Source organism: Phallusia mammillata, chromosome 3, assembly GCF_965637545.1.
Source record: "Phallusia mammillata chromosome 3, kaPhaMamm4.hap1.1, whole genome shotgun sequence".
NCBI lineage: Eukaryota > Metazoa > Chordata > Ascidiacea > Phlebobranchia > Ascidiidae > Phallusia > Phallusia mammillata.
Window position 1 is genome coordinate 23434495 of NC_137254.1, and position 25429 is coordinate 23459923.

The window sequence follows — 25429 nt, forward strand, 5'->3', positions numbered from 1 at the left end:
TGAAACAACACCAAAAATGGAATATATGGTGTAAATAGCACGCATTGCCATTTAGTTATGCGACATTTTATCGTGAGTCTTTTGATGTTAAGTATTCTAACATCTGCACTATATGTATGTGTAAGCATTTTGCCAATTACAGTACTAGCAAACCTTTAATGGGAATAAGGTTATGGCCCTCATTTACGTTTTTTTCGAATTTCTGAAAGTCAGGAGTGATAAAAAATGAGGCATTATTCACTAAATTGCAACGGAATCATGTAGCAGCAATGTTGTAAGGCTGCCCATTGAAGCAAGCGTTACAAGAATGGAAAAATAATTTCACATTTTGAAACCTATTCAAAAATGCTAACGCAATTGGAACATACAAAAACGGAAAATTTGCAAGCACAACAACACAGCACAATGTGAACCAGCTTCTAATGATACTGTTTGCTTCAAAGTATGGAAAAACACAGTGGTTTACTTTCGACGAATGAACAAAAGCGACCCATACAAAAGGTAAGCAACTTTTTGTGCTTATAACGCAAGTTATAACATAAATTCTTTCGTTGAAGGCTGATCGAATACGTTGTCGCTTGTAGCCCCATCAGGTGTCCAATTCTTCTGCACTTTTCCTTTCTTGAATTCAGCAACGTAGTAGGAACCTTTGTTGCCAAACCGGTAGCGCAGAGTTGCAAGCGCAAACAGGATAAGGACCAAAATAGCGACCACTGAAACCACTATAAAAACACAAGACACAGGTATGAAATTCTGTTTTTTGTTGTGACATATTTGTTACTTTTTTTGCACCGTAACTAACAAGCGAAGACGAAGTGTTTGTAAGTGTTGGCTATGACGAGTTTTACGTATGGACAGGCTTTTTGGTCATGGTTCTAGCCTGACTTTGCACGCGGCATCATTTTAGCCACATGGTAGGGTCTGTTTTGGGCTTGTATTTTTGAGGTCGAGTTGAGTCTGGGTTTGGGGCCTCATTTCGGGCCTCTTACATCTCTGACCTACAAAACTGCTGTGGGGCAAAAAACGGTACATAAAATACGTTTTAAGAAGCTTATAATGGTAACTGTGATATGTTAGCTGCAGACAGTGCACATTGTTTCGACTTGCATGGTTATATAAATTTTGCGTCTGAAGAGGCTAGCTAGTGACTTACACGCTGAAAAGCCATGCCTTTTGTGGGCGACATAACTGGCCATAAACCACAGTGAAACCGTAAAAACCGTCTATACCAGTATCTGCTACATATATAATATATTTCTGCAACTACGTGTTACGGTTAAGAAATGCCTTAAGCAACTTGCGACATTTAAAACCGCTTTTCTCGAAGCAAAATGACTTTTTGTTACGCCCATGAAATGGAAGGATTTATTATCCGTCAAGTGCCTTTGTATCCCGTGCAATTGTCCATATAATATCTACCCCCAACGCTACAAGTGCAGTTTTTACACAACCTTTAAGGTCCTTGTAAATTAGCTGCAGTGTTTTAATACTTATATTCAAAGAATTGTTTTGCCTCGTCTTAAATCTCCTTTTTGTAAAACAAACCTTGTATTTTGCGTATTTGTCGTGTCTAAAACCAGGCGATTTTTTCGCGTTATCTCACGCAGTTCATGCATTAGTGCACATGTTGAGTTTATGACAGACTGGTGGACGACCTTGGCCACATCATTGGTGGTTTTGTGAGATATGAATTATTCAAGAAACGTTGCGTTCGGGAATTTCTGCCACAGCTAGAGACCTGTTTTAAATATTGGGTTTGTGTTGCGTGTATGCCTTTGGCGGGTCGAATTTTCTTCAAATTTTGTCATGGTGCATGAGAGGTAAATGAAAAAAAGTATTGATTTTTCACAGGCAATTTATGAACCTTGAAAACACAAAAGCATGACCTGAAAGCGTGTGTCACAAATCCTGTATACTGCGTTTATTTCTGTGCATAAATTGCATTAGATTTGCCATTTTGGTCTGCCAATTTCCTGTTTGAACTAGATTTGTTTTGTTTAGCTTAAGCAATGCCGCAAATTGTAGGTATGTTTTAGTAGGCCTGTCTTGGGGACTTTTAAGTCAGAACTTAAAATAGATCAACGTAAATGACAAACTAATGCCCCTTGAGTGTTGGTGGCGGGGGTTATAACCCATAATCGGATTACTTCTTAATTCGCAAATTCTCTTGAGGTGCAAATGCTTACCTATTAATATCGTGATGCTGGCTTTATACGTCGACGACGCACATGTGACGTCAGGGGTCGGTGACGTAAACGTTCCGTTGGTTGTGTCGACTGCTTCGTCAATTGATGGCAAATAACCTTTAAAAATGGTAAATGGCTTTAAAAGAAGTCTTATTGTTTTATCTGTTTTTTTTTCTGGTATTTTCGAAAAACCCATGCGTTTATGCTTGCAGAATTAATACCATAGTAAAGGTATGGAACCAATGGTATACAACACTTAAAATAACAAGCAATGGTTTATAACAGTCAATTGTGTTGCTGAACTACGATAGAAACATGTTTCTATTCTACTTGGGTTAAGACGTAGTGCTATAATTTTGATCTGACAAAATCAAGTTGCATTGTACCATGCCTCATTAGTATTGGTATTCTGGTTAAATTGTTGTATAATAATCTGTTAAGATACTGTATTGCATAGTAGCAGACTGTCGCCCCTGTCAAATCATCCGCAATCTTATTGTCTTGAAGGGACAGCTGTCAATCCGCTCTTTTTAATTGCGTTAGCCCTGTCAGTGACCTGCGATTGTTTTTATGCTACCAGCTGGGTATGATCCCAATCACTATGCTCTTGTTACATTGTTTGCAGTACGGTGGCAATACGTGAATATGCGTTATATGTTTCTAATTATGCAAATAACTAGGATTTCTGGCGAATATTTTTGTTTTCAACTATTTAAAAACCTGTGTGTGAATGTATGACTAATTCTGGACGGAAATTGCAGGAAACAAATCATATTTGAAATACATATTGCTAGAAAACAACTAAAACGAGTCCAAAACAGCGAGATTTATACCACCCTAAAGGTGACACTTGATACGCAATCTTCTATGGTCCTTTGAATCCACCTCATTACTTAGGTATGAAACACTTATTTATTTACAGTAATAACCCTTGGTTTACTGAACAATACTGCATGACTAATTGTATTATGTCCTCTTTTGGCTTGGTTTGTGTAACTTATTTCAAACGGTTCAGTCGAAACAGAAATTAAATCTTTACGTTTTTATAAAGTTGATGTTTTTGTTTAGCCATTGTTGTTGTAATATCGATTTTGCCTGTTTTAATTACTAACACACGTCATTCCACCTTATTCAAATAGAAAATCAAAATCGAACACGATTTTTAATAAGTAAAGTATATCTACCACTTCCGCTGTTCAAATCTTCGTCATCTGTCTGGGGTAGTTCCTTGTAATGACCCGACGTATCCGCCATGGAAACTTGCTTTGTGTATTTCCTTGTAAAGACTTAAACTAGCCAGTTGTTATTTTGTTAACACTAGATACTAACACAGTCACCTGTAGACGAAAAAGGTTTTAAACTTCACCGCATTTGAACAGTACTGATAGTATTGCCGACGGTTTTTTATACGTTTGTTTACCAAATGCCGTTTTCATGTGGTTTCATATCGTGACCCAGACGCGTTTTTTTATTCACTGACGTATTTTCGTCTTGAAGCCTTCTCCTAATGCAGTGGTTCTTAACCTTATACTGATCGCTGACGATTTTTTTTATCGCTGCGTACCACCTAAACCCTGTTTAAATGGGTAGAGCAAGAGATAGGCCTAATTTTTGTCACTAGGATTACATATTTCTAAAGCCAGCAAGGTTAGCGATTCCAAAAGAATGTGCAAGACATAAGTTTCGCCTAAAACCGGGGCTGATCAGTTGGGTCAGCTTTGCTCTTTATGTTGTAACTTGAATTTGGTACAGCAGAAAACTGCTAGCGTATCACCTTAAAAGCTGCGGCGTACCACAGGTTACCACACCATCAATGCAGGCATATCATTTACCCTAACACCCTTTAGTGTTAATGGAAAGCAAATTGAGGAAAATCCCATAGCAAAGCAAATTGTGTAATATCCGTTTTCGCTGCCTTCTAATCAAGACGTAAAATCCGTTTTTCGCTCAACAAAAGGCTGTAAATGGAAAGTCCAAGACCCGGTTTTATCCAAATGCCCCAACGCCAGAAACAATGCAGTTTTAAACTACTTCTAAATATCAGTTTACTTTTTGAATGCTGAGTTGGGAAGGCTTTAAATTTTAGACCGCAATAGAATCTCTACTGAAACTGGCCAATGCAGAAAGGCCTTGACTGTTTTAAATACCAGGTATTGCTAGATTGACTGTTCAATAGTTTCCAGGTATTAACATTTTATAAAAATTTTATGACTCACATTTCCTCAATTAATAACAATGCCAAGACTTTGAACAGACTTTATTGAGCAAAACAGCCAAGCCATTCTAACAATAGGCAGTTTCCAGCTGAGCCTGATATATAAATATATACCCATTGTATTATTGATACATAAGTTATAAAATAACTCGTTTAGCATAAATGCACTGGCTTAAACTTGATTATTCAAATGGTTCTCTGCAGCTTGAAATCATATACTGCCCTTGAGCGCTAGTTCTGTACTATTCTGCTGTTCAACTGTGTACGCACATAAACATGCAACACTCGTTTGACATTTCAATCCTAAGCAGCACCAGCTTAATCTCTTGGTACAAGCATTCGATCGATGCAGAGAAACCAGTACCGATCTATAATACCACAACAAGGTTACATAAAGTCTCAAGGATGACCGCAGCAGGCTTAAAACAATCAGCACCTCTTAAAGGTGTCCAACACTTACGTAACTTGGTTTTCTTAGACTAGTGGGTCAAGTTTTAGCATTGACTATGCGCCAAATCCTTCTACATTGCGCTGTTTTTGAGACTTACACCCGTTGTGCTGATGGCACATTTATGCTAACCTCCTGGTACACTCATTTATAGTTGCCTTGACACTTTTGTACGATGTACGCCCGGTACCAGCTGAGCTATACCTGTAACTGTCATCCTGGTAGTTTCGCAACAGTTCTACCGTTTGACTGCCCGTACCTTGTGCCTTCTACCATTGCCTGCCTGCTGCTACCGAGCGACATGCATTTTGAATCGTTTCCTGTATGTATGCTGGGCTGCAACTGTCGTGCTTGTGGCTTTATATTTACGTTTTCGCATTGTTCAGTGCGCTCGTCAGCTGTCTATACATCCATTGTCGCTCTTTAATGAATGTAAATATCAAGGCATACGAATCAACAATAATTGCTTGTTTCTAAACTAAACGTCAATCTTTAAAGACTCGTTTTTGTACAATTTGGACTGAAGATTTTTTTAATTAACTGGCGGAATTTTGGTAATATGTCATCAGTAATACCAAATGTAGGGTATTTTCAAAAATAAATAATGTAGATTAAGGTTAAAATGGTACAAATCAGGTTATATAAGTTTAGTAGCAGTTCAAACGTTCGTAACGTTTTTGGACATTTAATTTGCCTCTCCTTGCTACGGTTAATCCTTGAGTTACTAAAACAAGTACGAACAGAGTCCAAAACACCTAAAAACGGTATTTTGAACATATAATGTATCGAATACCACTCATTTGCATTTTAGTAAACCTAAAAAACACAGGTCTAACTGAACGCAAGTCTTTGAACAAAAAGCATTAGGTTTGCGTTGACAGTCTTGCATCCAATCATGAATAAAACATAGGTTTCTACGTACAGACAGACTTTCAACGCAGCGCCGTCCGTAATACGATCCATCCTATTTCTAGATAATAGTTTTATAAGCATTGTTTTTCGTCTTTTTTGTTATTAATTCAGTAGCTTATAATTTTTTTGTATCCGGTCACATAAAGTTTTACAGGCTAGAAACATATGGCTGTTGAAAATAGACGGCATAAAACGTTCGAAAAAGCGTCCTTCCATACCATTAAAAATCTACGAAAAAATTTAACCGTTTAATTTCGCCACAAAAGGAGAATGCCAACAGACTGTTTTTTGATCCCTATTCTTTGTGTGTATTTTTGCAGGCAGCTCTTGTAGCAACTTTGCAGCATGTTCTAGACACCGTTTTCAATTGGTTTGTTAAAATTTCACTTGATCAGGTTAAACCGTCAAATTAAAATCAAACTATGAGAACCGTATGTTTTTCACCTTTGCCTTTCTTTCAGGCTTAATGTCTTGATGATTTATGTCAACCGAATGTATTGAACGTTTTTGCAGGTGAAAATTCCTTGACGTCATTCAACGCTGCAACCAATAGGAATCGAGATCGACGATTGTGGCTCATGACATATCCGACAAACGCAAGATTTATATGCGGTAAGTTTCTCGTGGATATTACATGTGATGTTTGTGTGTGCGATCTAACCAATTTACGTCCAAACAGTTAGCAGCTCGTTTTTATGTGATTAGAATGTAGGTACAATGCGGGCGCATGTTTCTTAACCATAATTGATGTACATCAGTGATGGTTAAGCTTTTCTAAAATTCTGCCAATTTGGTTCGTCATTAATGAGGGAAGTAACTTTTTTTGTTTTGCGCACGCCTTACAATTTTTGTCAAAATTGCTTTGCGATTTTTGGAGAACGACTTGAATAGAATGGTAAAGCTACTAACACCATACCTAACGACAGGCCCACATTTAGTTAATTTTCGATAGGTGGCGCTGAGAGCTGAATGTTTTATTTAACAGCTAAAGAGGATAGGTGTGGGATGTACATTTTTGAATATTTTGCATTAGGAACTAACTTCTTTTGCTAGTTTGATTCATTTTTAAATGCTAATACCTTACCCCGACCCTAATAGCTCCGACCCTTATAGCCCGTGAGCATGTTTAGAGACATATCGTTTTAAATCGGTAAAATGCGTGGATCCCTAATTGCTGTTTTGTAAACAAACTTATTTTCGTTTTTTAAACTTGACCTTACAGACCTTTTTTAGACCCAATAATAATCTTCGGTTTTAATCCAAAAAAGTGAGGTTACCTTTTCTTGGTGAGTTTTGTGTCCTTCAAATGAAAGATACAGGCTATGTAGCTAAGTCATACAAACGACGGGTTTACTCTTGAGTGTGCGAATATATACAGTTAAGTTAATGTGCCGGGTAAAACTCAATTATTTTTTATCCATAAAAAAAAAATTGTTTCAAGACCGTCTTTTTCTAGCTGTTTTTCTACACGACCTAACATGGTTCACCTTCTGGGTTAAAAGTAAAACCGGCATTTACAAAATTCAACTATACTGTGAACTATAGAGTACATTTCTCTTTGCCTGAATGTAAAACAAAAACACTCGAAATGCTGCAGATGTTTCCCTTTATTGCTGTTGTACTGAAACACCAGCAAATTTCATCTGCTACCTTCCATTTAACTGGTATAGAAGGAATATCTTATGTCGTGGTCCAACTCTTGATCCGGATCACCGTAGTACGTGTACCTAAAATAAGTCTTAAGCTTAGATACCCATGTAAAGAAGAAACTGTGGCTGATACAAGAGCTCTGATTGATTCGCCCTTTACAAGTTGTAAGTTGTTCACTAAAGGTATTTTTCAGTGCCACTCTAGGAACGACTGGTTTCAATTTGAACCAGCCATTTTGTCCCTGCGATTGTACTCTGGCCGTTGAAAAGAGAAAATGTGGAATAGGCAAATGCTGTTATCAATCTGCGCTTTACGAGTAGTTAGTTATTCACTAACTTGTTCAGAGGCTTTGCGCATTTATTTTTGTGCGCCCACTTTGGAGGACCACTCGTTTAATACATCAGCGTATTTAAAATTTCCATTTTTAAATGAATTTTCCATTAAAATATTCGACTTTCGAAGGGTTTTTTTCCGCTTAACCTGCGTAGCTCGGTTGGTAGAGCGCGACTTCCGCAAAGACTCCTGTCTTTGGTTCGAATCCCACCACAGACTAGATTTTTCTAGCCTACGCCTTGCCATATGGGAATGCTTGATGACCGACTGATTCGGTATGGCGCCTTCAAAAGGCCTAGCGTACTGTGATTCCCTTGTCACAACAATGGCTACAATACACACTCACCATGCTTGCTCCTCGTTAATCCAGACTTGTATGTAGTCCACCATCAGGTACTGGTTGTAAAGGGTGTACTCTGTTTGTTTCCAGAGTAGCTTCACCTTGTTTATTTGGTCAGTAGGAAAATGTTCGTACTGAGTGACATAGGAGTACGTTTGACTGGGACGTAGCTGCAGCGATACTTTCTCACTGATAATAAAATATAATCATAAGATTAGATATGTATTTAGACAGGTGCTTGCGTTTGGAACATTTTGTGGTGGAACTACTAACACCATACCTCATGGTAGACCTACATATAGCTAGATTTCGATAGGTGGCGCAATAAGCTGAATTATTCATTAGCAGCTAAAAAGGGGTAGGGTTGGGAAGTAAATTTTAAAATTTTACATTAGGAACAAAGTTTTAACGTCAGTTTTGTGTAAGTTTTTGTTGAATTGCTAACACCAACCCGAATAGCTCTAACTGTCAGCATTTTCGGAAATTTGTGCTCTTTGCGCCACCTATCGAAAGTTAGCTGAATGTGATCTGCCGTGTTAGTACATTTTGCTGGTATTTTAAAACATAGGTTAATTTTTGTGTTTAATATTGTCAAAGGGTAAGAACGTTGGGGTGTTTGTTATTATTATTGTGGCAAATCAAGTATTTTTTGCGTAAAAAGTTTTTGCAAACCCTAATTTTCTAATTTTTGTACCAGAAAGTATATATATTTTTCGGAGTACGATTGTATGCATTAGCTGTCTGTTGATTTTAACCGACCACATAAACGATAATAGAAGCTTACTCGCTAAGCTGCTCCTGTTCAGAATTGCTGCCGTCTTGTCCGTACAGAGTTAAAAACAGTTGCCCTTCCACACCATCGCTGTTGGGGCCCGTCACCACTCTTACGTACGTCATGAATTCTATAAAAAAATTTTTATTACAACAAGCCCAATATATCAGCGTTAGTGCTTCGTCTCATATACAGTATACCTCTGTTAATCCACACCCGTTTAGACCAAAAACTGCCCGGATGAGGCGAAGACCCGGATTAACCGATGCCAATTAGTTACAGCCTTAACACAGTACTAATCAATTGCAAATTTTTTGTCCGAATTAAGCGAAGATCTAATTTAGCTGATGGTTACTACATGACCAGATCGCAATAAAATGTAGAACATATTAAAAATGTTTTACTGTTAAAACTGAAAACTGCCCTTTGCATATTGACTTTAACCTCGGTTAAACCGGATTCGGGTAATCCGGAACTTCGCCCAGTTTAGACAAAACTTGTGGTACAAATGACTTGTAATGTAAGAAAACTTTAACTAATCAACATCATTTAATCCGTAACTTCGTGTATTCCGAACAAATCTTTTGGCCCAAACGGGTCCTGATTACCTGAGGAGGTTTACTGTAGCCAGTTTTGTAAAAAAGTAGGGAAATAAACTTACCGCAAAACGGTGCCATTGGGCCAGTTGCAAGGTAATAGTTGGGAGTGTTAATTGGTTCGCCTTTGTATTCATTTGTCCAGTAGCCCATTGGTGGGCACCACTACGAAGAATATAATGCTTAGTAGAGATAGACCAAACGCGTTTTGTAAGGTTACAGATTCCGATTATTTGTAGTTAAGTGGGCCAATAACCGATATTTTAAGCCCATATTTTGTTTGCATTAAAAAGCCTAAATTTGTACCGTTTCAACAGCAAAAATTACAGCGTTGTTTAAAATGAAACATCAGTATTTGAAACATAACTTACATCAGTTTCGCAATTCAAACAATGGCCAGCTTGATAGTCCGCATAGCTGTCGCAAGGGTTTCCAGCAAACGGGCACGATGAGCGAATGCTCTCAATGTAAAAGTCTATCGCCCTCAAATGGTTGCATGCGACGAAGTCTTGCGTTCCTTCCCACACGCCGTCAACTCCAACGATCGTTGATAAAGCGTTCTGTTGAATGAATTCGGTTTAGACGCAGAGTTCTTCAACCGGGGTTCCGTGACTTCAAGGGTTGCACGGGGGTTCGCAGCGGTTTGGTGTAGCAATTCAAACACGAATGATTCATAATATCATTGTTTCGAACAGCAATGCTCGCCTATACCATCTAGTTAACCTTTACACAATTGATCAATTGTGACGTAAAAAATTCAACCTTGATACACTCTAGTTAAATTGCAAGATAAATGAAGAAACGACCGATCCAAATAACATGGCCATGCGTTTCAGTGAATCGTTTAATTGAAGTCAACCTTTATGATGTGCTTGGGATGTGTTAAGTAAAAGTCTTATATCGTTGATGTAGCCTACTTGTATTACATTCATTAAATTTTTTTTGCTGGTTGCGAAAGGTTCTCAATGTGGACACGCGTTTGGTAATATTAAAAAAGTGGACGTTGTTAGAATAGGTCGGAAATTGTGGGTCGCTGGAATAAATGCGGACAGTTAAAACAGAATTCAGGAAAACAACAAGAGAAAGTTGGATAGATATGTCTTTTATTGACCAACGCAATCAATTTTTTCGTATTATTTGCTACTAAGAGGAAAAACTAAGTGCATAATCTGGTGCCTGTGTATAAATCAAAACCGCAATTACGTCTTTTCTGATAATAAGATTGTTTTAAAATTCAGCAACCCTTTCAGTTGACTAGAAAAGTTTGAAAAACATTGACAAATCTATGTCAAGGGCCTCAGAGGGCCTGAATAGGAAATTGCTGGTTTAACCGATAAATTAGTTAAAAATGATTATAGTTATTGCTTTTTAGTGTTTTGAACTACATTGGTCTGCTTTTTAACCTCTTCTCTCGTTGCAAAATAGTGATTAAATTTGATTACAATTTTCCCCTTTGTAGTGTTCAAAATCAAAAATAACAGGTGTAGTGTTAAAGGCAAAATGATCCTCTTGAACGTACATTTTTGTCGGGTATCATAATCTTTTGTGTCTAACGTTTTGTTTTCTACTAAAACCGCTTTGCTATACCCCAGTGCAGCCAAAACTGTGCTTACTATTTGTATAATGGTACCTGATCGCATCCCGGTTGCATAATCCCGTCGTTAGGCCAAAAATCGATGTGTCCCGACACTTGGTTGATTCCGAAACCGAAATCTACGAGCTTTTCTGCGTCGGTATGCATAACGTCCACAAATTGTGCATCAGTGGAGTCCAACCGAACTTCGTCAGGTGTACCTTCAAAGTAGGGACCCGCTGGGTCAAGACCTGCGAAATGGTACGTTTTTTGAGTGAAAGAAAAAAATGTATTTTGGGTTTATACTTTGAATCTGACGGTGTCCTACTAAAGTATACAACATACGTGGCAGGCAACAGTGCTTGTGATTCGACTTTTGACGGGTTTGTGTAGACTGTAAGACCAGGTGGTAGAGTGCAAGACCCGGTCTCATGTCATGGGTTCGAATGCCACTGCAAGCTAGATTCTAGTTTTTGCCTTGATTGGTATAACGCCTTTAATGTACCTGGCTTACTTTGATTTAAGATGAGTATGACGTGATCTCTGGTCTGCATGAACGCTTCAGGGCTGTTTCTAGTTCTTGTTAATGTTCGCGGTAGCACTCTCCGTTCAGTAACATAATTATGTATGGAAAGCCACCCACTGTAGTTTTACCTGAGATTCTGCCGATTTTCGAATAAACCTTTGCTCCTAGGTAGCTGCAAGCTTGCGCACCAAGGCTGTGTCCAATGCAGTGAAAATCGGACGCAGTCTTTCCATAATAATCCTGCGTTTAAGAGAAAGGTCGTTACACGAGAGAGCACGTAGACAAATTAGTACACTTGTTTCAATGTACGATTTTCGTGCCCAAAGCCAATTTAACAGGGTAGTCTGGAATACTAAACACGGTTCCTAAGTTTTATGAGGAAAATGACGGCAGAAATAGACGTAAAAAGCAACATGCTCTATTATTCAAACGCTTCGGCAAATGCTTAGATATCACTGATGATGGCATGAGCATTTACCGAAACATTTGAAAAATAAAGCATGTCGCGTTTACGTCTATTTGGGCCGTTAAAATTCCTCATTAAACTTAACAGGTATTTTATAAACGAAATCTTATGAAATCTGATAAAGATATCACGCGTTTACCATTATGTTGTTGATGAAAAGAGCAATTTCCGCACCGACCACTTGCGTATCTGTAGCACTGAGGGCATAATTGATTGTCAGAGATCCCCCAAACCATCCGACGCGAAAGATGTTGACGTCATCAACCTGTTACGTCATAGGATTACTTGTTTTTTTAGACTAAGAGTATTTGAACTGAACAGTATCTGACCCTTTAACTTCTGTATGATCCACCGGCTGGAAAATGCTAATTTAGCTAATACTTGTCACGCATACTACAGCAACTTAGGAGATTTACTAAAAACTAGTGGAAAATTTTGCTAAATTATCAGAAGAATTGCATTTTTTATTTTAATTAGTGTGTGTTGGTGGGAGGCACACTAAATAGCTTGGCGGGCCGGACTGTGGCCCGCGGGCCGTATGTTGCACGCCCCTGTTATAGACGAACCCTGGTTAACGCATAATTTGCAAAGCTTTTTTATGCAAACGGGTTTTGCTAATAACCGGTTCCTCAGTATTACATAGTAACAAACCGAAGCAAACAATGCTTCCTGGTATAAAACTGCGTTGAAATGTAAGTTTGTGTGACGTTGACTTGCTATGAACGTTCCAAGCCAACCTTGAATTACTTATACTAGAAGTTACCGAACTTGCGCTATTTTCTTACCGAAAGAATCTCATCACTTAATGTGCGCATCCACGCAGTGTCGCTGTTCTGAACAAAGCCATGAACAATGAATTTAACCGGTTTCTTAGAGTCGAATGAAGTGGAACTGTAAAAACACAGGATAACGTTTTTACAAATATCTTTATTTTTTATTTTTTTTGGGGGGGGGGATGTTGTATGTTACAACTTTATGAAAGGTAATTTGACAAAAATGCATTTTTGTTCTTACATGTGGTTTGTAAATAGACAATTTAGCTTAGGATACAAAACAGGTAAAGTTTTTAAAGGCCGAATTTTTTTTTGAATAATCTTTGTTTAGTTTAGCATCTACTTTGTATTCGGGAGGAATATAGGAATGTTTTGAATTGTTAAGTGAGGAAAAAGTTTAAGCGAAGTCAGCATGTAAAAGTTGAGCCTGCCCCAGACATTGCTTGCACCATAAGTTGGTCTTGCAAGATATGCCTTTATCCTGATAAAGGTGTCTCGTGTAGGACGCCGAAACTAGAGATGTACCAAAAGTCCGGTTTGCCGAACTTGTTCGCCAGAATCGGCCATTTTCGCAAAGATTCGGTTTCGGCCAAATAATTTGTTGCGATTCGGCTAAAACCGAATCTTTTACGAACACAAATTTAAAGCTTAAACCATGTCATTTATGCTAACTAGGGTATCACGCCATAATAAAAACTGCTTTATTGCTTACGTCAGTCCAGGCACATTGGTGTTCCAAACTTCGGTGTCAGCACTGCCTCTAGTGTCCAAATAAAATCTAGTGTTTGTTTTGCTTGGATCTTGTGGCACGTAACCGACTGGCCGCTCATCCGTCCAACCCCAAGGAGGAGCGTCGGTGAAGCAGCCCAGTTCACCATAGCATATAGTTTCGTAACCTGCAAGATGACAAAATCAAAACTAATGTGGTATAGTGTAGTACAATGATTTTCGATTATTGTTATACATTGTCCCCGACCACCGGGGTCGGTGAAAACACTTGTTGAAACACCGGTCGAAAATCACTGGTATTGCACAATGAATGTAAAACTATTTTTTTATTGATCTCTTCTATCGTGATTTTCCTCGTTTATTTTTGCGAAATATTGAGAATGTAATTGCGTGAGCCTATTCAATCTTTATGAAATTCGTTTGGTGTTCCGGAAGTTTATTGCAATGCATTCTATGTTTTATGACTTAAAATGGTTAACAATATGTGACGTTATTATCAACGATTGTCATTCAAATGCGCTTAGTGTTGGTGTGGGTTAGCGCTTTCAGAGTTGTTTAACATTTTTGGTTTGCTGGGGCTTTTTGAACAAAAATTGACAGTATCGGTGCGTACTAAAAAAGTTGCGTGCCAAAACGGTATGAACTGCTATATGCAGCCCTATATTCGATTTTTTTGCTGTTAAAACCTTATTAAGGTTACTTCAAAGTTTAGTAAAAATTATGAGCTTTAGAGACATTTACCGTATATTCCCAGGCTGAGGGTAAACAGAAGAAATAGCGTTGCCAAATACTTCATGTTGATACTCTATGAATAACCTACAAGTAAAAAAGAATTTTGATTTGAATAATCCAGCATTAAAATAGACAGTAATACAAAATTGTGCTATTTTTACGCACAAAACTATAACTACTTTACACAGTCCATTTTATGTAACACACACTTTTGTTTCATAGTTTAATACCGTTTATTATATTTCCTAAACAATACAGAAGTTTTTGTAAGTTTTTACGGTAAGAATCGCAACAATTGACTTTTACTAGGTGCTTTTAAAATCACATTGAACACCATATTTATTTGAAAACAACTTTATTTTGTAATTTTATCTAAATGAAAACGTTAATTTAATATACTGTTGCAAGTTTAAATCGTAAAGTTTTAATCGTTTTAATCGTTTAATCGTAACTCATTTTAAGTCAGATATATTTTTTTTTCCAAAAATGGCTACACCGCTGTTGATCAGTTTCTACTTATCACCGTACTAGACTATTTCGTAACTGTTGGTTTGTGTTGTGTTACGTACGCTTCGTACCTCAAACAATTGACATGTGCATTTCGGAAAATTGGTTCCCATCGCGCTATATTTGTAAGATACTGGAAAGCGTGCATCTGTGTGCCCAAGGTCACGGGATTAAACGGGCCAAAGTCAGACGAAGGTTATGCACTGTTGACTTCTCCGCAAAAGTTTTATAACCCCAACTTTCACAAAATACATGTGAAGTCTATTTAATTTTGGCCTTGAAATTGCGACTTTTTTAAGTTTACCACTCCATAGTAGTCAATAAAACTGTAACCTGACCTAGAATTAATATAAACTATACTATTACATTTTTTGAGTTGGGTCATTAAATTTTAGTGAACACTAAAGTCCTGTTTAAAATGACCCTAGAAACTTTCCCTAGCAACGTATCGTACTCTTTTTAAGCCTACGTACATTGTAGTATTTTTGTACAAAACCAAAGAATAAGGAAAGAGCAATTCCCCCCTCTTCCTAATTATATCTTATATGAAAGTATAGCTACCAATAGGCAAAACCTTAAATCTTATGTTTCTATGGCCAGGTGTTAAAAATACGTGAGTAGGTTATTCCATTCGTACAGTTCAACAACCTGTGGGTTTCTCAGTACTACCGTTGCGCCCAATACAAATGTTGACACATGCTGCGCAAATTTTCCGTTGATTGTCGAAACAACCCACAAAACGTGACCGACCCATGTACAGACTATTATGTCGTTTTAATGCAAACAATAATTGGATTTGCTTGGTCAAAACTACAAAAGCGGCTGAACCGCCTTTTATGGAAGTTTACGACGTTCGATACGTCCTGTTGGTTTAAGAAATCAACAATTTTAACGTGTATTGTTTAATGCGCAAATAATGACTTTTAAAGTATTTTTTCACGAAATTCAGATTTTTTCCATCTTTCCATCTTTCCTTTTTCCAAATTTCTTTTTTTCAAAATGTTTTATTTGACATACCGTTTTCTTGTAGCCCGAATGTTACATTAAGCACAGAGGATAAGCCCTGTTCTTGTTTGCCAAACTTCTATCTAATTGTTATGGAGCTTACTTGTTGACAGCGTCGCAAGGCCGTGCCGAAAATATGCGTCATACGTTTATTCCGCCATCTTCGAGGAAATTACTTTTACTTTTCTTGCCTATTTTGTGTAGGGTGTGCAAAGACTTTACCCTATAATGTTTATATATTGCTTCATAACCGTCGTTAGTTATTACTAAAACATTGTACGATGTACGTACATGGCGCATTCAAGTTTTTTTTGCGTTGGTAACACCCATGTTAATTAAGTGAAAAACACCTAAATTGGTACATTTTGTCTGAGGCACTACCTGTGGACAACGGCCCGTTCACAAAAATGCAAGCCTAGAGCCTTAAAAATGTAAGCTAGACAGTTGTTGGTTGACCCATTTAATCATGTTTTTTTTTGGTTTTGGAAAACAAAATTGTATTTTTTACACTTTTTAAGTAATATGTGTTAGAACTTTTTGGCACACAAACATACGTTTAATGTATGGGTTGTAATTAAAATTCAAACAAATTGGAAGTTTAGGCTACCAGTTGGTCCTTTAAAGCAGGGGTCGGCAACCTTTTTGCACTGCGGACCGGTTTTGAAACTAAAATTTTTTCGCGGACCGGTCTTTAAAAAACTACAAATATATAGCTATGAAAACGCTTAAATTTGTTTATCATGCCCGGGATACATGGGCAAAATGTTTTATAGCATTTAACATGAAAAATTGTACGGCCCGGTAACGAACTCCTCCGGTGGTTGCCGACCACTGCTTTAAAGTTTAAACAATGACGTGTTTAAAGGTATGGTCCAAAACAGTCGTTTGTATTCCAAACCTGGACGTGTAATACCTTACATCGAAAAATGTTTTTAATGTTATTAATACATTGTTAAAGCAAATGTTCAATTTTGGCCACCAAAGATGCTTCTTTACATATTTCATGTTTAAAGGTCTTGGCAAAAAACGTCGTTTGCTTTCCAAACCCGGGCACCAGTCAACAGAAGGTGCGGACTGTTTTTGATCCATTCAGCTACTGCAACTACGTAAAGCAAATCTTTGCCCAGCGGGGGTGAGTTATTGTGTTGGGTGGCGGAGAAATAAACCCGTTGTCAAATCAAAGTCCTCCGTGACAAAAGAAATCCAAACTCACACATGGAACAAATCCTGGGTATTCCACATTTCGGGTCAATAACACTGGCAAATAGCATTTTTCCCTTATCGGGTATTAGAATCTTAACGTAAGGTCGGGGATGGGTGGTTTAATTGCATTGATCTGCTTTTGTACTGGCGGGATGTGAATGTCTGTGACTTGGTATTATCGTAGGGCGATTTTAGGACTGTTAAGTGCGGTGAAACTGCATATTAGGTTAATAAGTATGTATCTCAAGTTTGGAAACGTTTGTTTCAAGTAGTTATCTTTAGTATAGAAAACAAGTATAATTCCCTTATGCAAGCATCTTTAGTGTTTTAAGTATAATTTTCTGTATTTGTGCTTTATAGTAAAGCCTGGTTTCAGCCAAATAAACGTTTCCAAATCTGTGATACATAATATAAAAAGTGGAGATCGTTTCAACAATGGTAAAAGAATAAAATAGAGAATGACAGAATCAACTTACTAGGGTTAACAAAAATAAGTATGTTGTAGTTTTATTAACAGCACGATATTTTAGGGAATTGTGTGTTTCTGTGAGTTTTATACGAAGTAGAAAGCTGATTATTGTTTTCTGGATAACAAACTGCCTTTTGTTACTGGTTTAATATCATAAACTCGATGTACACAGACAAAAGCGCAAAAACACTAAAGGAATATACAATGTTTAGCGTAAAATGTACTGTAAAATACAATATAATATAGGGCAAAAACAAGGGTTATTTTTGCCTCATCAAAAAGGCACAAAAAGTTAATTTTTTAATTGTCGTTTAAAGGAGTGTGTACAGACATACATTTCAAATTATTTTTTTGTTTTTCTTAGGTCGCTTAGCAACACTGCCAACTCGACATGTTGTGTGGGGTGTGTGAAACGAGGCGTGACGATGACGCGGCTAAATTTTGCGTCAAATGTGCGAAACTTATGTGTGACGAATGCGCGCAACATCATGATCACGTGTTCGGACAAAGCGCACCCGGCCAGTCACGTGATCACACAGTAAAGGACTTGGGCAAGATCCGCAAGTATTTTGAAGCCGAAACCCGGAACTACGCCGCAAGACAGAGTGGAGGTTTGTTGATGAATATGAATGGAATTTTTATATCGGGTCGTGGATATCTTGAAAGCCTCAATATACGTTTAATAGGTCCAAAATGTTACGGATTTTTTTGAACAAGCTTAAATGTAAATGTTAAATTGTAAGGTATTTTGCTTTTGTTTTTAACTTCGCGTTTCCCCTTCTTTTATTGTTGTGCGGCACCAAGTTGCATCCCTTCTGTGGGTTTTGTTTCACCTAACGATGACAATAGAACAGGGGTCGGCAACCTTTTAGGTGACGCGTGCCAATTTACTTGTTATTTCCATGTGTTAATGACCTCGCGTGCCAACGTTTTTCTAAATAATAGTGGTTCGTGCCAGCAGATATCAATAATAAAGAGAAAGCAGAGTGTTTTGTGCATGTGAGGCTGAATTTTAAGACAATGACATGAAAAAAACTGAAAACAAGCAGTGTAACAGGTTAAATTGTTACTTCAATATAAACACGCAAATTGGTTGGCGTGCCATGAAAAATCACCTCGCGTGCCAACTTTGGCACGCGTACCAGGGGTTGCCGACCCCTGCAATAGAAGCTGTCGAAACGTTATGATGTTTAACACTTGTATCTTTTTCATCATGAACGTAATCGTTAAAACATTGAAAAAGTGGAAAAATAACTAATTGTTGCACAGAACTGTTGTATATTTTTGCAAGCCCTGAATTGTGGGCTAAATGGAGGACTTCCACAAAACGAGTAAATCTCTCTATTTATTCTGTACATTTTAATTGAAAAAAAGGCCCAAATGCCACAATAATTGGTGTAGCTGTTTGATCTCCGTTTAAGAACGAAGCACGTGTTCAATTCAGAAAACATACACTCAAAGCATAGCTTTCAAAAACAAGGCCGTTTTTTGACAGAAAACGATTTTATTTGCGAACTGTGTGATGACGAAAGCTGTCCGCGTTGCGTGGCGAGACGAAAACGAGAGAGAAAAATCAACAAAGTGAAGAAGTATACTCCGCAAATACAAAGTGCCCTGGTGGGATGTCAGAAAATGATCGATTCGAAAGGTGACGTCAACAGTTTTTCCTTATTAGGCTTCAGCCACATGACTATGTCGGGCCAAAACTTTTTTAACAAATTAAACTATTCCCTACCATATTCTCGGATTCGCATGATTCTAAAAGTACATTAATAGCTACTTTGCTGTTTAGTAAGGTAACTAGAGTAATAATCACTGCCTCAATTTTTTATGTGTTGGGAAAAGTATTATGATGTAACCCCATTTTACAATTTGTACGTACTCACAATGGCTTCTGAAGTTTGGTACCATTTCAACTATGCTGGAAAATATGTCACTGTCTTTGTTCTGTGGCTTTTCAATCTTGGCGTTGTTGCGTTTGACGTGTTGGTATCGAGAGCAACTTTTTATGATGCTCTGTGTACACATAGGGCCTCGTATGCAAAATGGGCAATTTATTGTTGTATTTGAATTTTGCAGAATCCTTGTTGAGTCAAATGCTGAACGACGTCGGTGGACAGGAGAACGAAATTTCGAGAGAGATGAAACGAGTGGACGATATGATCCACCAGGCCACCAACGAAATATTGTTTAGGGTAAATTTGCTGCTTTATGGTTTTTATTACCATGCAATTACACATGCTGTAAGACGGGGGTATATTTTGATCTTTTTTCTCTTCTGCTTCTTGGTTTTGCACTTTCGTTCGTCGCCCGCCATAAACGAAACACTTTTAAAAGTCTGACTGGATATCAGCGTTTATTTAAACCTTGTTTTGTTTTAACCGTCAACCTATTCGCTATTAACAGTTCTATATCAGCTCCTTATTTCACTAACGGCGTTATGTGTCCCTATGTTCTTACCAATTACTGATGTAAAGAAAGTAGATATTCCAGAATAAAGTACGGGAAAGTCCAAATTAAGTATCACCACTTTTTAGTTAAGTGCTTTGTTTCCGCAGATAGCTACTGCACTTCGAAAACGCGAATCACAGATCAAGAAAACGGTCAAAGCCCCCTATTATGACCACTTGCAGCGCTGCAGAGGAGTCGCTGAAAACGCACGAAGTTTTATGCAGGTTTTGGATCGGGCACGCGATGTCGTTGCGGAGCAGCAATCAGCCGATTCAGTTCCCATGGACAAAGATCTGTTCACCCATCTGGGAGTTTTAAACAAGTAAATCTAATTCTAAAATACAGTAAACCTAGCTTAATCCACCCTTTCAAAGCAAAAAATGTGCCCGGAACCGATGTCGATTAGCTAAAACCTTTCTACATTACAAATTTATTGTACCTCGAATTTTGTCCGAATTAATCAAAGATTCAGTCTAGTTTTAGATTAACCGAATCTGGTTTAACCAGGGTTTACTTGTAATCTTTTATACGAAAAAATAAGAAACTTTTTAAACGCTCATAAAGCAAACAGTAAGAGCCTTGGTGCCAATCCAGCCAAAGTTCAATAGTTTAATCCACTTCTGTAAGAATCTTGTCATAATGCGTTCAAATTTTTGTATCAATGCTTTTCAGATTCGACGTATCTCTATTGCGGGGAAACACCCGTCTTCATCGCCGGTTGCCATCAACACAATGTGTGATACCTTCAGATAAGGAAGTCAACCATGTTTGCGAACTATTGCTGAAAGCTGACACAGGTTGGTAAAACTCATACATTCGTTATGTCGCCTGTGATAAATAAAACAAATGTCACAAAATTAGTGAAACGAGTATATGAAATAGGTTTGGCTATGTACGACACATGTGATATATGGTATAAAAGCAATTTTCTGCGTTTGTATGTAGCATGTACAATGTACGGGGTCCTTATGTCTTGGATCAGTGTTTGACAGGGTTAAAGTTTTCTGCATTTTTTTACAAAATGGCATTTTAAGTCGACAACACTAAATTCATGTCGATGAAATAACTTTAAGATGAACTAAGCAACAAAATTGATCTGCCTTACAATGTCGGCAAGTATTAACTTTCTATTGTCCCTTGTCACAACTTGATCGAAGTAAAGTTTTGTTATGTTATTCTTTACGTCTTTCCAACCAAAATGGTAAGCGGGCTTAAAATTTGGGCCAGAACAGAAATTACAAGCCCAAAACCCGGTCCAACACCGACAGTTTTGAAAAAAAATGAAGTCCGAATTAGGCCAGAAAATGAGATTTTCCAAAATAAATATATGACAGTAATGTTGCTTAGTTTAAAGTCAGGCCCGTTTTAACAAAAATAAGGCCGTCCCGACTAACAACTCTGCACCCAACAGATCAACGCACCGGACCAAGTGCTCAAGGAAAACGATTTTCCCCACAAGGTGATGCCGATGACGAAATGAGTATCGGAGAAACTGACGAAGATTTTGGCGAATTCCACGTCATTGGAAATCCCCAGCAGGTAATTTCCCCGCACCATTCTTAAACTTTATACAGTAAACCCCTGGCCTTATTGGACCCAAAAAATTGTCCGGATTTGGCCAAGATACGGATTAATCGATGTCGATAGCCTTACCACACTAAAAATCATTTGCACGTCGAACTTTGTCCGAACCAGGCGAAGATCCGGGTTAACCGAATCCGATTTAACGAAGGTTTACTGTAAGTATTATTATTTTTGGTTACCAAGGTAAACAGAATTTGGAAGCCCAGAGTTGACGCACATCATTGGTCACTTGTGTCACGCCCAAATGGTTCCCATCAGCACACTGGAGGCGCTAAAGAACGACGCGAGGAATCAAAGCATTCGCATAGATCACATCATAAGTCATTGCGGGATGATATGCTGCATGGAAAAGATATTTCTACAAAAAATAACGGACACGCTATGTCGGATTTACTTTCGGTAAACGATTGTTTTATGCTGCCAAACTGGAATTTATGTTTAGGGATTGTGAAGGTTTTTTTGGTTGCTTGTGCATTGTGATAAACGGTTTAAGTCTTGTGCGTAACTAACCAATAGCTTTGTACTGAACTACGGCAATCACCAAATGACTACATACTAATATATTACTGTATTATAACCTGGACGTAAGGACTTACCTTAATACTGTAACCTTATACAGGTGAATTCGCGAAGCTCAACCCAGCGAACAGACAGCGGCACCACGTGTTCAAGCGGTCACAGTCATAAATCTACAAAGTCGAAGTCATCTAATCACACGCGAAGAAAGAAACACACAGACAACGAAGTTTATTCTGGTAAGCGTCTTGTTGTCCCCTGGTGTGAACATTTACTCTGTTTTTGATACTTGTGTTCTACGTTTTAGTTCGATCAAATTCACATTCTGAGTTGTACAAAGCGACCCACCCTTCTTTTCCTGATGAAACCAACAATATCGAAGACCTTCGTTCTAAAAGCACCGGTAACTTAGTAAGTGGAATTTGCTAAAATACGTTTACAACACATTAGTATGTCAACAGTAAAGGAAAACATTATCTTTTAAGATTACCTATTTTCAGTTTTTACTATAGTGCGTTTGGTTGTGCAGTTGTTACAACTTTCAAGGGTCAACGAAACTGATTTATTTAGTTCCATTAAAGTGATAGAACATAACAATAGAGTCCGTACTCAGGGTAGACTAACAAAGAGCTCTAAAACCAGACCGTCAGGGAACCAGTAAGCAGGTCAGGATTAAAGTTAAGAATTGTCTATGAACTTGTGGCTGAACCACTCTGATTTAAACCAACGCTATGGCTAAATAGCAACAATGAACCACCATGTATGACCATGGAAAATTCACAAGGCAATACTAAAATCCGAAAGACACTTGTGCGTGTAAAACGCTTGTGCTGCACAAATTTTAATTTATGTTACACACTGTGCAGTATAATTGACCAACTAACCACTATAAACTTGATTTCACATAGACTTTAAAAGCATCGACAGACGAAACGCCACGAGTGAACAACCATCGCAAGCCACGTGATCAACGAAGCGGTGACGTAGCGACTGCGAAACAGGATCGCCCAAGGACAGACCGACCGTCACGTGATAAACGGCACATGGACCAACCAATACCTAATAACAATAAAAACCCTACTTTTACCCCAATAGCTAGCAAACAGCCTACCCCTAAACCAAGGAAAAAACAGGTTCCTAAAAATGATGCACCCGCTACAAGTGTACAGGATGTGAGATGGAAACATAATGCGCATTTACCGAGTTTCGTTTACTTCTCCGATGTGAATCCACATTTGGAAGCTACCAACCCTAACGGAATGGGTCGAAGGCTTTCGTATGTGCCGAGAACACTTTTAACCGAGTTCGATGAACGGCTTAATCGGAAGAAGTCGTTTCCAATACACAATGGACCTTCTAAGCCTGGGCAGTCTAATCCAACTCGACGAATGTTGGACAACCCAGCATTGGTATCTACACCACTATAATCAAAATGCGTAAGGGTAAAAGCATTTGTAGCTCAACATAAAGTTATTATTCGACTGTTTTCTGTTACAGGATTCTGTAATTTTAAGTGTAAACAAATTGGAGGAACATAAATATTCCAAATTCGAAAAAAAAAAAATTGTGAAATTTGGGAACTGGCTTTGATCAATTGGCTGATGTCACTTCAATTTCATTTCTGCACTCTGCTTCACACTTCAATACAATTTGCCGCTCAAATTTTTTTGCCTGGGGCGTTTTGATTTTCTCCTGTAGTTCAAAGATATTTTCACGCAACGCGTTCCACTGACGCAATCCCAAATATCAAGAGTTTCTCGCATTTCTTTCAGGAGTTTGTTGTTTGATATTTTACAAACGTGTCATTTAATAGAGTTTTGGGATATTTACGAATCCACATTGATAACAATCGATTGCTGACATAGGCTATCGTGCCTACGCATGTAGTCTACATATTGGGCAAAATGGTGACAATTGATTTCCTTTTGTAGGCAAAACTTCTGCAAGTTTCACTATTGTACATACCAATTAGCACAGTCATGTTTTTTTAACTTGTCAAGCATTTGGTTTCCTTTACATGCAAAATTATCCTTTAAATTTATCATTCGGTTTTCAACAATGGGTATGACGTCACTAGCAACTAGGTGACGTCTTAGTTTTTAATCTAGTTCACCATCCCCAAAGAAGGAACAATTAGTCCCATATGAAGCAGTCTGTGTTGAATTTTTTGTCCCTTGTTTTTTTTACGTTTCCTGGTAACATGAACACTCATGATTCTTAGGATTATACATGAGGTCCAGATGCTTGTACAAAACAAAGCTAAGTAAACCGACAGTCTTCACCAATTGGCCATAAACTTGGAGTCTCGTTACAGCTGCAAATCGGAGGCGCTTTAATCTAAGTGATATCAGGTTGCGCAGACGTGCTCTGGCGTTCACCGGCCGCTTGTTAAAGGTAATACGAACGTGCCTAGTTCCTATACTTCAAAGCCAAGGATGCCGCAATAGAAAAGACCAGGGCTTCTGCAATTTGATGCCGATTTCGTTTTCTGTCCCGCCCTAACTGCGGTACCTACGCCCTGATCGAAAATAATGTTGCCGATTTGGTATGTTTTGATTTTGCCGTATTGGTCAATTATGTTATTGATTTAGGGTCTTATTGATAGTGCCTTTAGCGGCGCGCTGTTTGATCTGACTGTCACTTTTCTCTGGTGCTGACGTTCGTGGGCATCACGAGGCCTGTATCGGTATTCTGCAGAACTTTTTTGCGCTTTCAAAACCACCAGTTTTGTTGTTTTAATTTTCTATTGGTAGTCAGTTTAATAGTTGCGCTTTATCAAAATTGAAGAAACTTTGTTGGTATGACACTTAAAAGTAACATAAAAATTCCTAAACACTCCCAATTGCAAAGAAGCCTGCTAACATTTAAAAATGGTGCAAGAATCTTGAAACGAAAGCAAAAAGTCAAGTCTATTAAATCAATTACCAGCCAAAACGTTTGTCTTATAACTTACATAACGAAAGTCGGCTATTATGTGAACAATACATAGCTGAATGCTTGAGACAATAAAAATTTGAAAACGCTCGATTGGGTAATTTCTGCTTGAACCAGCGGAACATGTGCGTTCAACCACCGTTGTATAGCCTACAACCGGCTGTACTCTGTTATGATGGGCGGTCGGTAATCACGATCCTATGGCAGAACGTAGGCTACAGTTAAAGCATATTATTCAAATAACAGGACATTTAACTTGAAAAACCATGTTTTTGGTGTTCTTACTGTTTCACAAAACTGGTTAAAAATAACAAATTTGATAAAGTATTAACAACGCGAATAAAATTCCACTTGACGTGGCCACAATCTTTTTTACTTATTTAGCCTATCTAAAAGAAATATATCTGCGGCATATTATACCAATCAGTATTTTGGTGATAAACCATAAAACGAAACGTGTTTTGTCCGTTGCCTAATAATCGCTTCGCCCTTTTGCACTTTGCGTTGTT

General features: G+C 38.0%; 3 protein-coding genes across 4 annotated transcripts; 1 reads left to right on the top strand and 2 right to left on the bottom strand.

Moving 5' to 3' along the window:
- Window positions 1–531: 531 nt before the first annotated feature.
- On the bottom strand, window positions 532–3519 carry LOC145220473 (uncharacterized). Its single transcript, XM_080087680.1, has 3 exons — window positions 3371–3519; window positions 2187–2303; window positions 532–722 (listed from the first exon to the last, which is right to left on the bottom strand). The coding sequence occupies exons 1-3, from the start codon at window positions 3438–3440 to the stop codon at window positions 532–534; spliced, it is 378 nt and encodes a 125-aa protein (XP_079943806.1). The 5' UTR covers window positions 3441–3519.
- LOC145220469 (uncharacterized) lies at window positions 682–25151 on the top strand. Of its 2 annotated transcripts, XM_080087675.1 has the most exons (14): window positions 682–743; window positions 6275–6373; window positions 16777–16895; window positions 17800–18046; window positions 18931–19083; window positions 19515–19630; window positions 19994–20208; window positions 20559–20683; window positions 21298–21425; window positions 21654–21869; window positions 22090–22225; window positions 22294–22397; window positions 22895–23422; window positions 23484–25151. In XM_080087675.1, exons 4-13 carry the CDS (start codon window positions 17827–17829, stop codon window positions 23411–23413), a joined length of 1932 nt encoding a protein of 643 aa, XP_079943801.1. In that variant the 5' UTR covers window positions 682–743; window positions 6275–6373; window positions 16777–16895; window positions 17800–17826; the 3' UTR covers window positions 23414–23422; window positions 23484–25151. The 2 variants fall into 2 exon arrangements, with proteins under 2 accessions (XP_079943801.1, XP_079943800.1); XM_080087674.1 differs by having other exon boundaries at window positions 22895–25151.
- On the bottom strand, window positions 7419–14315 carry LOC145219854 (pancreatic triacylglycerol lipase-like). Its single transcript, XM_080087161.1, has 11 exons — window positions 14261–14315; window positions 13503–13686; window positions 12803–12908; window positions 12157–12282; window positions 11680–11791; window positions 11083–11276; window positions 9824–10012; window positions 9518–9617; window positions 8869–8986; window positions 8091–8273; window positions 7419–7587 (listed from the first exon to the last, which is right to left on the bottom strand). Exons 1-11 carry the CDS (start codon window positions 14313–14315, stop codon window positions 7419–7421), a joined length of 1536 nt encoding a protein of 511 aa, XP_079943287.1.
- Window positions 25152–25429: the final 278 nt, after the last annotated feature.

Coding starts and splice junctions, on each gene's coding strand:
- LOC145220473 (XM_080087680.1), bottom strand. CDS start 3,440: ATGGCGGATACGTCGGGTCATTACAAGGAACTACCCCAGACAGATGAC. Junction 2,304..3,370: donor AGATTTGAACAGCGGAAGTG/GTAGATATACTT, acceptor CCATTTTTAAAG/GTTATTTGCCATCAATTGAC. Junction 723..2,186: donor CAGCATCACGATATTAATAG/GTAAGCATTTGC, acceptor GTGTTTTTATAG/TGGTTTCAGTGGTCGCTATT.
- LOC145220469 (XM_080087674.1), top strand. CDS start 17,827: ATGTTGTGTGGGGTGTGTGAAACGAGGCGTGACGATGACGCGGCTAAA. Junction 19,631..19,993: donor CCAACGAAATATTGTTTAGG/GTAAATTTGCTG, acceptor TTGTTTCCGCAG/ATAGCTACTGCACTTCGAAA. Junction 21,426..21,653: donor TCATTGGAAATCCCCAGCAG/GTAATTTCCCCG, acceptor TTGGTTACCAAG/GTAAACAGAATTTGGAAGCC.
- LOC145219854 (XM_080087161.1), bottom strand. CDS start 14,315: ATGAAGTATTTGGCAACGCTATTTCTTCTGTTTACCCTCAGCCTGGGA. Junction 8,987..9,517: donor CCCAATGGCACCGTTTTGCG/GTAAGTTTATTT, acceptor ATTTTTTTATAG/AATTCATGACGTACGTAAGA. Junction 8,274..8,868: donor GAACAGGAGCAGCTTAGCGA/GTAAGCTTCTAT, acceptor TTTTATTATCAG/TGAGAAAGTATCGCTGCAGC.